We start from the raw sequence: 14,703 nt of genomic DNA, 5'->3' as shown, positions 1-14,703 counted from the left end.
TTGTAAAGAAATAACAACAACATATAATTTATAGACCCACGCGAATATCTGATTCTTCTAGTGTCGTATAAAAAGACTTCATAGTACAGGTACTGCCTTCAATAATTCGATTCACAGAAACTTCTATACATTACATGATAAGTATAACTAAGTTTGTAAGTTTAGTTCATCTGGCTTATTGTACATAAGATAAAAAAAATGTTGAGTTTGATTGGATGTTGGAAACGTCCCCTTGTGAGGCTGTACACAGAAGTTGCCCCCTAGTGGCAGAGCGATAAGTATGTGGACTTATACTGCTAGAAACCAAGTTTCGATACCCGTGATGGGCAAATCGCAGATGGCCCTTTATGTAGCTTCCTGATTAATAACAAACAACAAAGAAAGTTTTATTAAAAACCACGCCCATTCCTCCCTTGTTTCCTTACTTTTCTAGTGCACCCGTTCTTACACTTTTTTACGGGTTCGAATCCCCGTCACACTAAACGTACTCGCCCTTTCAGCCGTGGGGGCGTTACAGCATGACGGTCAATCCCACTATTCGTTGGTAAAAGAGTAGCCCAAAAGTTGGCGGTGGGTGGTGATGACTAGCTACCTTCCCTCTTACACTGCTAAATTAGGGACAGCTAGCGCAGATAGCCCTCATGTAGCTTTGCGTGAAATTCAAAACAATCATATACTTTTAATTTAAAAATAAAGTTTTTCACTTGCATTATATTTTTGTTAGGGAAAGGGGTGGTGGGAGGTATTCGCGCAAAGTTATGCAGTTCGTGTTTACCGTCCCTAATTTTGAAATGATGGACCAGAGAGAAGACAGTTAGTTAAAACAACTCATCGCCAAGTCTCAGACTCCTCTAATGGAAGAGTTGGACTGAACCTTCGCTTTTGCAACGCACCCAAAGCTCCAAAGCACAGAGCACGATTTTGCGTCAACGAAACGCAAAGTTTATGTCCTCACACTCGCGATTCGGCCCGCTAAACGCTAGGCCACGCCCGATTCCAGAATATATTGCGTTTTAAGAGACGTGAAAAAAAATGAATCACATTATACATACCACGAAAGGCATAATTCAACACCGTATTGTTGTAAAATACTCTACGTATATATGAATGAAGGAAATTCACTTTTTCTTCCATTATACCAGGGTTAATAAACATACCCTGAGGTTAACTATGTCTTCTAATAAAGAGTTAGGCTTAAAAACTGACTAAAGTTTGTTTGTTTTTTGAATTTTCGCACAAAGCTACCTGAGGGCTATCTGTGCTAGCCGTCCCTAATTTAGCAGTGTAAGACTAGAGGGAAGGCAGCTAGTCATCACCACCCACCGCCAACTCTTGGGCTGCTCTTTTACTAACGAATAGGGGGATTGACCGTCACATTATAACGACCCCACTGCTGGGAGGGCGAGCATGTTTGGCGCGACAGGGATTCGAACCCACGACCCTCAGATTACGAGTCGTACGCCTTAGACACGCTTGGCCATGCCGGGCTTACTGACTAAAGACAAAGGTTTATTTATAAAACGAGTACTTTAAAGCAGTGTTTGGGCTAATAAACAGGTACTTTAAGATGACATTTGAATTAAGAAACAAGCAATGTAAGAAAATAGTTGCGTTAAAAACGATCCTTTTAAGACGGTTATTGAGCTAAAAACAGTAATTTGATTCAATAGCTGTACCAATAAATGAATCACTTAAGACAAATGTCTAAAATATGGTTTGGTTTAGTTTGTTATGAATTTCGCGTAAAGATACAAGAGGACTATCTGCGCTAATCGTCCTTAATTTAGCAGTGTAAAACTAGAAGGAAGGCAGTTAGTCATCACCACCCACCGCCAACTCTTGGGCTACATTTTACTAACGAATAGTGAGATTGAACATAACATTACAACGCCTCCCCGACTGGAAGTGCGAGTATGTTTGATGCGACGGGGATTCGAGCTCGCGACCCTCAGTCTACGAGTCGAGCGCTTTAATCATTTAGCCATGCTGGGCCCAAACAAATAACAATCGAGGTAGGGTTAAAAAATATGTTTATAATTCTTCGTAGGAGAGTCTACTTATGATCAAGACTTGCTGCAAAGAATTATAAACCCTAATATGAAATGATTTAACGATTTACAGAAATCGCTGTGTATTAATCAAAACACATTTATTTTCTGATCAAGAAAATGAAAACAACATAGGGTTCCAGGCTCGCAATCTGAGAGTTAATGGTTCGAGTCCCCGTCCCACCAAACATACCTTTTCAGCTGTGGGAACTTTGTATTCTAACGATTAATTCCATAACTCGTTGGTAAAAGAGTAGCCCTAGAGTTGGCGGTGGGTGGTATCGACTAGCCTAGTATATCAATTCTAAACTAATGATGTCTAGCGCGGATAACCCTCGAGTTTATTTGGTGAAATTCAACAAATAAACAGAGAAACAAATGGTTCCTGTTTGAGGCTTGTTCGTGAAAATAAACTTATATTTTTGGTTGTTTTTTATCAGAGGTTCTGATTTGTCATTCTTGAATTTTGTTATACATGCAAGAAAATTCCTATCGTCATAAACACTTATAGATCAGTTAAATACAGCGCCACCTGGTGTCTAGTATCTGAAACAACTCCTGTTGTTGTTGACGTAACACAATTTCCGTTTTCTCTCTCTACAGATTTATTCTCCAGTTTGTGTCATTTTTCTTTTTGATGGTTTAGGAAACATTGTTTTATCCATCCCTAGTTCAATATAGGCTCCCCCGAGACACTGCGGCATTTCTAGGGACTTACAACACTAGAAACCGAGTTTTGATAATGCGATGGGCAGAGCACAGATAGCTCGTTGTGTAGTAGTATTGTTCTCAACCTCAAACAAACCAATATTTAAATATACTCTCACATAAGAAACAATTACCAAAATCGGACGTGATCTTTCCACTGAGGGATTTACAACGCTAAAATCAGAGGTTCGATTCCCCTCGTTGGACTCAGCAGATAACCTAATGTGGCTTTGCTATAAAAACACACACACACACTTTCCACTGATGGTAATGTGAGGAAGTCCATAGATCTAATGTAATGAATGTGTAAAATAATCCATAATAACTTCTGATTCAAAAATTACATTTTAAGTCCCAAATGTTTCCTACGCATGGTGTATAGATAGCCCTCAATGAGTTATCCATATTTCTTGAAGTGTATTATTGCGTGGAATAATTACGTAAATTGTTGTTTTTCACGAAAATGCTTTTTTTTTTAATTCGGTTAAAATATGGCGCTTTTAGTTTTTTCTTCCATCGTGTATAGTGTCGAATTTCTTGTGCAGTGGCGTCTATTTAATAGGTGAACATCATAATTATAATATGAATCATAGCTAATAATATTTAAAATGTTAAGAGTTAAACATTATAATGGTCTAAGGTTACCTACCACGACAGTGTAACCATAGTAACGACGAATCTATTCTATGACGTACTTGAACAAGTTATATATTATTGGATGAAATCAGAATAAAGTTCTGTATTAATATAGCAAATAACAAATATGCAAATTAACTTCAAATGACCACAGAGTAAAAAACAAACAAATTAAATATAAACATTTTAAAAGCTATTAAACGGTCATAAACACACTTAAATATATTTTGACCAATTACTTTTGAAAGCTGGTTTCATCCAAACAAAGATATTAAAAGATGATTACATAAGATAGCTTCTCAATAGTTCATAAATAATAAATGCTTGTTTTACTTCTGGTGTATTGACATACACCTGTTAGTTTATGCCTTACTGACCTCTGATGTCTCTTAGTAACATAATATTATTATTGGTTTAAAATTCTACATCCAACCGTCATTTCTGTGGTGAAAATAACATTTCCCTACTGAAAACACCCGCTAGTCATAACCTGGTACGGCCAGGTGGTTAAGGCCTGCGAATCGTAATCTAAGGATCGCAGATTCGAATCCCCATCACACCAAACATGCTCGCCCTTAAAGCCACGGGGGCATTATAATGTTCAGTCAATCCCACTGTTCGTTGGTAAAAGAGTAGCCCAAGAGTTGGTGATGGGTAGAGATGATTAGCTGTCTTCCCTCTAGTCTTACACTGCTAAATTAAGGACGGCTAGCGCAGATAGTTCTCTTGTAGCTTTGCGCGAAATTCCAAACAAACAAACTTTCTCACTGAAAACAGGCCGAGTTGACCTAGTCTGACACCCGTATTTCACTATGATTTTTTTAGGTGGAAATACGTTGAGTGAACCTAATTTGACACCTCGATTCTCCAACAACTTATAAAGTAAATGAATCTTGCCGATAGCATTTCTTTTCTATATACATTAATATATTATCTGTTAACCCCATTGGTAAGTAAAGTTTCACTTGACTTACAGATCGTACCCGGTTTTATTTAACATATAAACTAGAACTTCTTGGTGCCATAAAAAAAATTTATAACAGTTCCTTAAGACGAGAAATGTAGTTTTATTTTAAAAAGGTGGGTTATTTGTTTCAATATTGCAGGTACCTTTAACATTTCCCTGCGCCTCATCCCGATGTAATAAAACTACATAGTTTTCTACGTTTAGAGGGAAGTTTCCATACAGTAAATACTCAAGTTAACTGTTAAAAGTTAAACATTTGAGGACTTTTTTTCGTTAAAAGTAAATTACTGCAACATTTGTTTGTTTGTTTTGGAATTTCGCACAAAGCTACTCGAGAGCTATCTGTGCTAGCCGTCCCTAATTTAGCAGTGTAAGACTAGAGGGAAGGCAGCTAGTCATCACCACCCACCGCCAACTCTTGGGCTACTCTTTTTACCAACGAAAAGTGGGATTGACCGTCACATTATAACGCACCCACGGCTGGGAGGGCGAGCATGTTTGGCACGACTCGGGCGCGAACCCGCGACCCTCAGATTACGAAGCGCACGCCTTAACGCGCTAGGCCATACCAGGCCCCCACTGCAACATAATCTGAATATTATACAACACCTTAGATAGCTTTGTTTTTGACACATGACGATCATAAATTGTTTAGAAGCATACAAAGGCATAAAGAAATACAGTGAAATAATACTAGCGCTAACAATTATAAATTGTCAAGCAGGTTATCTGGGTTTGGTTTGTTTTAAATTTAAAACTACATTTCTCGTGTTAAGGAATTGTTATAAGTATTTTATAACACCAAGATGTTCAAGTATTTTACCTTAAATAAAACCAGGCACGACCTGCAAGTCAAGTGAAACTTTACTCACCAATGGGGTTAACAGATAATATATTAATGTATATAGAAAAGAAATGCTATCGGCAAGATCCATTTACTTTATAAATTGTTGGAGAATCGAGGCGTCAGATTAGGTTCACTCAACTTATTTCTACCTAAAAAAAAATCATAGGGAAATACGGGTGTCAGCCTAGGTCAACACGGCCTATTTTCAGTGAGAAAGTTTTTTTTTTATAATTTCGCGCAAAGCTACTCGAGAGCTATCTGCGCTCGCCGTCCCTAATTTAACAGTATAAGACTAGAGGGAAGACAGCTAGTCATCACCACCCACCGCCAACTCTTGAGCTGCTCTTTTATCAACGAATAGTGGGATTGACCGTCACATTATAACGACCCCTCAACTGAAAGGGCGAGCATGTTTGGTGCGACCTGGATTCGAACCCGCGACCATCCGATTACGAGTCGAACGCCTTAACCACCTGGCCATGTCGAGCCAGGATAATTTTCTATAACCGTTATTTTGTATTAATTGTATATATCGATAGATAGGTGGTTATTAAAATCAACATTTCTCGTGAAACTCAATGTAAATCTCGAAAACGTTTCCTTACGTTGACGTATAAGACATTAAGAAACACATTTGTTACTGGTAACATTTCACATTTTCTGTTTTTGCTACAAACATAATTTATCAAAAATGCAACCTATGAAAATAGAAGCCAGTAATTTACCAACAACAGATAAAATGTAACGCACATTCATTTACCGAATTAATTATAATTTAGGTTTTAAAAACATTTCCCCATAAGAAACCAACTTGAAGTAAATATATATATATATAGACACATAAAGACGACTGATATAGGTATTAAAATCTTATACATAAAACACAAAACAAATAACGTTTCGACCTCTTTAAGATGATAGCCTAAGGAGGGAGGTCCAAAGTTGTTTGGATTTTGTGTTAGTTCAAAATTTTTATTACCCATGTTAGCCGTCTCTATTTTATACAAGGACGGCCCTCTATGGAATACCTGTTAAGTATTGGACTATTTTTAAGTCATAACGTAAAAAGTTTAAATAATCTACAGATAAAACTTTCGGCTGTACCTAACAGTATCTATGACTTGTAGGCAATACGATAATCAAAAAGAAATAAAGATAAGTGGTTTATTTATTTAAATACAATGTTATATAATGTAACGTTGTTTATAACAAATATTCTTGTAAAATTATATTGGATACGTTTTTACGGCTCCTGGTCACGTGAGCTCTGCCCACAACCAATCAAAAAACATGTCTTACCAAATATCATAAAATATTTATTTTTTTATCATGGAAAGAAACGATTGTACTGGACCTGAGTGTTGCCTCGTCAACTAATTTCGCTAATTAGTATTTGTTGAAATAGTCCACATAAACACATTGTGTTATAGTCACAAACAAAATTAGCGTTACTTGAAAATGTTTGTTTTATGTGCAATTTATCCAATATATTTAAACAACAATTAGCCCCCAGGGGCATGTTTCTATAAACATAGACAGATTATATTTTAAATAGCGCATCCCCCAGTGAATTAGCGGAAAGTTTACAGACAACTCCAAAAATCTGAGGTTCGATTATGGCGGTGGATAGCGCACAAATAGCCCATTATTTAGCTTTGCGCTAAAACATAATACACACACACGCATACACTATTAAAAGTCAATTAACTTTTATGTACTAAAAGTGTAAATCTGACATAAAAATATAACGTTAAGATAAGAAATAAGTTCAGTACAGTTCTCTAGAACTAGACACGTTGACAAGTAACAACAGAACCATGCAAGCAACACGTAACAAACATATGTTATGATCTCAGAAACTATTTTAAGCATATCTGATAAGAACAATTTTTGTTTCGCTCAAAGTACTTACTCGATGAACAATATCACAACACAATATAAATATGTTTTTCGTTTGTCCCAGAATTTATTATTATTTTTGACAAAAGTATATCTGTGAATGACCGTTCCCAGTTTTGACAAAGGTCTATATGCGCATGACTGAGCCTCGTTTTGAAAAAGGTCTACATGCGCATGACCGTTCCCAGTTAATTTTTCCATATGAAATCCCACATTTATAACTACCGGCTGGTTGCAATAAGAGAGAAATATTGCAAAACGTTTAAAAATAAGTTTTATTTCAGAATTTACACATAGAGACCTGTTGGCTTGACGGTCAGAATTACTCAGTGAAGACAGTTTTACAGGGGTTACTGTTTTTTTCACACAAATCTCACATTTAGTAACACTACGTAACAAAATTTTTACTTTTTCTTGTTCCTGGTCAGAAAGTGTTATTTCCTAATTGCTTATGCCTAAAGTAAATCGAAAATACCTATTTTTCTCTTCAAACTTTGCTTTTATGTCCTGGGTAATGAAAGTTTCAAATTTATCCATTTTCCAGAACATTCCAGGTAGATTCAGTGCTGAATAGCTGATAGAGATTTTTTCGAACTTACAATAATTTTCAAGAACTTTCTAGAATGTTGTAGAACTTACAAAAATTTTATAGAATGTTGTACAACTTACGAGAATTTTCAAGAACCTTTTAAAAGTTTCTAGAACTTTCCATGGTAATATATATACAGGGGCTTACCAATCACTACTGCAGTTTATTTCTAGCTGCCTAAGTAAACACATAGACCTGTCTGATTTTATCAGAGATGGCATCAAGAAGCTACAAACATTATCCAGACGTATTCTGCTATGTGTGTGGCCAATTTATCAAGACGAGCGAAAAAATACTCTGTGACAGCATCTGCTAAAATAAGTGAAGCCTACAAGATATATTTCAACATGTCTGTCATGGATCAATACAAACCCTGGGCAAATCATTTTACCTGCGAGCACTGCAAAAAAACCCTAGAAGGTAAAATGGACAATTTTTGTTTGCTTGAATAGTAAGATTTTATATTATACAAATTTTAGACATTTTAAATTTTAAATATATTTTAATTTTTTTAAATCTCCGATAGTATTGAAAAATATCACACATAAAATATTTTGCATGAACCTCCTACACATTAATTGTGGATGAAATAAATTTATTCTTCATAATAACAATTTTATTTTGCTCTTTTGCAGGATGGTACAGAGGGGAAAAGAGAGCCATGAAGTTCGCTATTACAAGAAGTTGGCATGAACTACTGACCACTCAAGAAATTGCTACTTCTGCATGGTGGACCCTTCCAAACGTCGGGCTGGAAAGAATGCATCTGCTATCACGTATCCGGACTTTCATCATCCATCGCCCCAGTGCCACACTACCCTGAGCTCCCTGTACCCACTCCGCCAGAGAGAAAGCAGCCATCCTCAGAAGAGAGCAGAAAATCAGAAGAGGAGGTAGACGTTGGAGATCCAGATTACAATTTCAGAGGTGCAGCTGGTGAGAGAAACCCATACTACCCCAACCAAAGAGACCTCAATGACTTGATCAGAGATTCTGGTCTAACAAAGTCGAATGCCGAGCTTTTGACATCTAGGCTGAAAGAGTGGGATTTGTTAGATGAAAGTTTGCAAGTCACAAGTCAGAGGAAGCGTTATCGACATTTCTCAAGCTTCTTCATTTATCAAGATGGGCTCTGCTTCTGCCACAATGTATCCAGTCCGTGCGAGGCAATTGGAATTTCCTGTAACCCGAACGAGTGGCGCCTCTTCAATGATAGCTCATCCAGAAGCCTCAAAGCTGTGCTGCTCCATAACGTGAATAAGTATCTGTCTCTACCCCTGGCTCATTCGGTGCACCTCAAAGAGGAATACAGCAGTGTCAAGACCTTGCTAGGAGCCTTAAAGTGTGATGAGTATGGCTGGGAGGTTATTGGAGACTTCAAAATGGTGGCATTCCTGATGGGTATCCAAGGAGGCTTTACCAAGTTTCCCTATTATATTTGCCCTTGAGACAGCAGAGACACCGCAGCGCACTACAACAGGAAGCACTAGCCACAACGGACCGAGTTCCCTGTGGGGAGGCACAGTGTCAAGTGTAGGCCCCTAGTGGACCTCCAAAAAGTAGTTTCCACCACTGCACATAAAATTGGGTCTTATGGTAAGGAGTCTGCAGCCTTTAAGTACCTACGAGACTTCTTCCCTAAGCTGTCTGAGGCAAAGCTGGTGTCTTCGTTGGATCACAAATAAAAAATATCCTGGAGTGCACAGAATTCCCCAAGAAGCTCAGTAAGAAGAGGAAAAAAAGCTTAGAGCAGCTTTGTCACAGTGGTTCGGGGCTTCTTGGGTAATCACAATGCCGAAAATTATGTGGACTGCTTGAGGCTCTGGTGAAGAACTACGGCAAAATGGGCTGGAGGATGTCCCTGAAAGTCCATATCCTTGATACTCATCTTGACAAATTCAAAGAAAACGTGGGAGCATACTCAGAGGAGCAAGACGAGCGCTTCCACCAAGATATACTGGACTTTGAACGCCGCTACCAAGGAGCGTATAACGAAAACATGATGGGAGACTATATTTGGGGGCTGATACGTGAAAGTGATTTACATTACAGTCGCAAATCTCAAAAAACTACTCACTTCTAAACATTTTTGTATAACTTTAGTATAAATACATGTAAATCTTGATTCATATGTTGTTTTATACAGACCTTATGTAAATGAAAATGTGCAAATTTGCCCGTTTTTACATAGAAAATAGATTAATTTCTAAATTTCATTATCCAGGTCACAAAGGCAAAGTTTGAAGGAAATAATGGCCATTTTGTGTACTTTTACAACATAAGTAATTAAGAAGTAACACACACTATCCATCAATAAAATTTGTGTTACATATTGTTATCATTCACACATAATGTTGGTTTTAGTAAAAAGTTTTATGAGTAAATAGTAAAATACAAGTTTAAAAAGCTTTAATGTGAAATTATTGTTCTTGGGAAAATCCCTTTCTTGTGTCGTGGTCTGCAAATAGTTTTACTGCACAAACTTCTAACAATCATTTTTTCTATACAACAATCTGTCAACAATAGACAATATTCTAACAATAATCTCGTTAAACATCACTGTACTGATAATTTATCCCAACAATAACACAACAGAGCCTCTTCAGCTTTAGTTTGACTTATTGTCATCTCACCATATTAACCTTCGCGGTATTCCCTATCACATAACCTAAGACATTTTAACTGAAGATTCATGGTATTTACCTAAAAGACATCTTGGACAACGACGTGGGAGACAAAAGATAAAACTACGAAACGCTGTTTTCACATTGTCTTTTATATCTGTAATCCATAATGGACAAGTGAAGACAAGTATGGAAGAAGGATATAGATATTTTGATCGCAGAGTTTAGGCCTAATAAACTTTTAAAAATATTCTAAAAAACATTTTGCCAAATAAGACTAACAAACTGTTCGACAATATCGTGATTGGAATGCTATTATTATAATATTATATTATTATTGTAATTCTTTAAATTCCGTAAGGGTCTAGAAGAAGAATATACTCCCTTAGGATGATAATAGGTTTAATACTATTAATGTCTTATGACAATGTACTCAGTTAACCCTAACAAGTATTTATCGGTGAAACTTCTAACAGTTATTTTATTGTACAACATATAAAACGTCATTTTGTAGGAAGCGTGCAAGTAAAAGGTTTCATTGGACAAGAGCACATTTAACTGTATGATATTCCTAGATGGACATCATGAAAAAAAGTTGTAGAATCATTTACCACGGAATATTTAACAGCCGTTTAACAAGAAAATATTCAGGAGCTCAGCACCATTAACACTGAATCTACCTTTTTCGTAACTGCAGTGAAACTTTAAAAAATCCATCTAATTTGATATGAAAAAAAAACATTGTGTAAAAAGCAAAAAAAATTTCTTTAGTACAGGTTTTGTCTCATAATATGCAAGTAATTTACTCAGGTTTTGTAGCACGCATATACATTAAGCCTATAATGTATTTTTTATTAAGTGTTTTTTTCCTACTGATGATGTTACCCCACCTGGCGAATCCTTCAGTTTCATGGAAACTTTTTTTGCAATACTAGTGACTCCCTCTAATGGATGATACGTTTACCACGTTTTGCCGATACGGGTTTACTGGCCTACATTATTATAACCATATCTCCGCAGGGAATATTGACTGCTGAGTTCACGGTAAGTTACCAGCCAACCTCGTCGTGCGAGACAACTGATGTTGGTACAGATATGTCCTTTCACGTTAAGACTGTTCTAGACAGACGAAATGTTTTAAAGTTCACAATGAAATAACGTTGAATACATCTCATTTAGTTAGGACTAATTCAGAACCTTGCCTCCGTAACTGAAATCAAAGGTTTATCTTCAAAACTAAGGACCTGTAGCCGACTGTTTAAATGTCAGTAACAGAAGTTACCCTCTATAGTAAATAAAAGACTTCAGTGAAATAAACCATACCAGTTTATTGACAGCATTCAAGCACAGTAATATAAAGGTTTTTGAAACTTACATGTATATATAAGCACACGTATAGCTTCCAAAAATATATTACTATATATAAACAATTCGAACATTATTTTCGGTCTCAGTGGAGGACTTATAACTAAAAATATATTGGTGTATATATATATGCTATACCACTTCAATATGCACATGATACAATACAGACTGGATTATTATAAAAAAAATCATGTGATGCACAAAACCTACAAAACAATATTATTAAGAAAGGCTGTGCGTGGCTTAGTGGTGGATGTGCCGGACTAGGAATCCGAGAGTTTACGGTTTGGTCTGCGTACCATTTCAGCGCAACACTTTCAGATCGTGGGTGTATTACAAGAGTGACAGTGAAATCCCACTATCTGATTATTTATTCTTTCCAAAATGGAAGGTAAAGTTGAATTAAAAACTAAAGGGTTATTTCTGTTAATTTTAAAATTTCATATACGATGAACGAAAAATTCAAAATAACTCAGGAAATAAAATGTTTTATTTCAGTGGGCGCTTCGTTCGACGGGTCATCGTTAAGTTTTTTGAATATTAACGTGAAAAACAGAAGTTCGATTTCCAACGTGGACAGAGCGTTCAGTAGTCTCGCGCTAAAATGACAACAGATACATCACATAAAGTATATATACGTAATGAAAATAGACAACAGTTTTTCGTTCAAGATATAAATAATATTTCACGTGTATAAATACAGAATAATGGAAATTATAAAATGCCATCCCCAGTAGCACGTCTGTGGATTTATACAACTAGAATTGTTCGTTTTGAATTTCGCGCAAAGCTACACGAGGGCTATCTGCACTAGCCCTCCTTAATTTAGCAGTGTAAGACTGGAGGAAAGGCAGCTAGTCATCACCACTTACCGCGAACTCTTGGGCTACTCTTTTACCAACGAATACTGAGACTGACCGTAACTTTATAACACCCCCACGGCTGAAAGGGCGAGCATGTTTGGCATGACAGGGATTCGAACCCGCGACACTCAGGTTACGAGTAGAAAGCCCTAACCACCTAGCCATGCCGGACCTTACTACCAGAAATCGGGTTTTGGTACCCCGTGCTTAACAACAAACATAAACTCATAAAGTGGGCCCGGCATGGTCAAGCGTGTTAACTTATAAAATGCCACGAAGTTTCTATAGGAATAGGATTACAAGTAACAAAATTTATAAATTTACCAACACGAACGATATCACTTTAATTTTAATTGTGTTTTTCACTTCACAGTTTTAATATCAACAAAACTCTTGTTATCTTCATTTTATCCTTTACCAACAACTCACATTTTTATACCAAACATATTAAAGTCTAGAAATTCAATGTACATTTCAGGTTATTCTCAACAGACACAATGGTACGTCATCCGTCAGTTAACAAAATTAATGATAGAAAATCTACCAATTAACAAATTTAGTAACTTAATAATAGATCATCCATCAATTAACAAATTTAGTAGCTTAATAATAAATCACCGTCAATTAACAAATTTAGTAACTTAATAATAGATCATCCGTCAATTAACAAATTTAGTAACTTAATAATAAATCACCGTCAATTAACAAATTTAGTAGCTTAATAATAGATCACCCGTCAATTAACAAATTTAGTAACTTAATATTAGATCATCCGTCAATTAACAAATTTAGTAACTTAATAACAGATCATCCGTCAATTAACAAATTTAGTAACTTAATAATAAATCACCCGTCAATTAACAAATTTGATGATAGATAATCCATCAATTAGCAAATTTAATGATAGATCATCCATCAATTAACAAATTTGCTGATAGATCATCCATCTATTAAAAAATTGGAAGAGAGATTATCCATCAATTAAAAAATTGGAAGATAGATCATTCATCAATTAAATAATTGGAAGATAGATCATTTATCAATTAAAAAATTGGAAGATAGATCATCCATCAATTAGCAAATTTGCTGATAGATCATCCATCAATTAAAAAATTGGAAGAGAGATCATCCATCAATTAACAAATCTGATGATAGATAATCCATCAATTAACGCTCAGCTTGTAACCTGAGGGTCGCAGGTTCGAATCCCTGTCACACCAAACATGCTCGCCCTTTCAGCCATGGGGGCGTTATAATGTTACGATAAATCGCAATATTCGTTGATAAAAGAGTAGCCCAAGAATTGGCGGTAGGCAGTGATGAATAGTTGCCTTCCCTCTAGTCTTACACTGCTAAATTAGGGACGGCTAGCACAGATAGCCCTCGTGTTGCTTTGCGCGAAATTAAAAAAAAAACAGAAACAAACTTTAAGACACGTTTAGACTTGTGCTTGGAGGAACTGTCATTCCTTGAGGTCTGACCTTTACTATAGAGCCGATTAAAAAGCAACCTAATGTATTTCATAAAATCGTAACGATGTATTTACATGTAGATATTTTCACAATATAGCAGGACAAGGACAAATCAATTATAAAATTGAAATATTCGACGTAAATCGTCGCAAGACTAAAAACAACCACGGTGCTGGTCATATAACAGCAACAATAAGCTCGTTTACTTACACATTCGTGCAACTTCCGCCGGGAAGCTGTGAACGGCGATTGTACTTTATTGAACTGCGCATCACGAGCTCGTAGCGCGTGACGTCATGAGCTGAGTGACGGTGACGCTGGAAGCCAGCCCGCCGCAGGAAGGAGATGGGTGAATCGCATCGTTTAGGCGGCCGCATTTCGGAATTGTACGGAGATACCAGCTTCTATGTAGTTCGAACTGTTTGGCTACTGTGTATCTGTGTCCCTATGGTACTATAGTTTTAAGGCATTCTCACCACGCTTGCCTTGTTGCCCTGGAAACAAGACAAGTGACACTTTCTACGTAATATACGTATGTGCCATATGTATACACTGATGTTGCGCGCATGCGTTAAATTTATAATACCGACCTATTAATCGTTTCTTGTATGTAGTTCACTAATACAAATTTATTCTTCCATGTGCGGGTGAAAACTAGCTCTCGTCACGAGATATAAATTACGCG

At 36.5% G+C, this 14,703-nt stretch overlaps 1 protein-coding gene across 1 annotated transcript in view; it reads right to left on the bottom strand.

Annotated features, from left to right (window-relative positions):
* Nucleotides 1–14,436, bottom strand: part of LOC143222390 (potassium/sodium hyperpolarization-activated cyclic nucleotide-gated channel 2-like) — a 137,506-nt gene extending 123,070 nt beyond the window's left edge. Inside the window, exon 1 of the mRNA XM_076448856.1 lies at nt 14,229–14,436. Coding sequence (XP_076304971.1) covers nt 14,229–14,395 — 167 coding nt within the window. The 5' untranslated portion in view covers nt 14,396–14,436. The remainder of the gene's footprint in view (nt 1–14,228) is intronic.
* Between the last annotated feature and the right edge of the window lie 267 nt (nt 14,437–14,703).

Source organism: Tachypleus tridentatus, chromosome 8, assembly GCF_004210375.1.
Source record: "Tachypleus tridentatus isolate NWPU-2018 chromosome 8, ASM421037v1, whole genome shotgun sequence".
NCBI lineage: Eukaryota > Metazoa > Arthropoda > Merostomata > Xiphosura > Limulidae > Tachypleus > Tachypleus tridentatus.
Note: the sequence above shows the minus strand (reverse complement) of the source record. Positions and strands in the feature narration are given on the sequence as shown.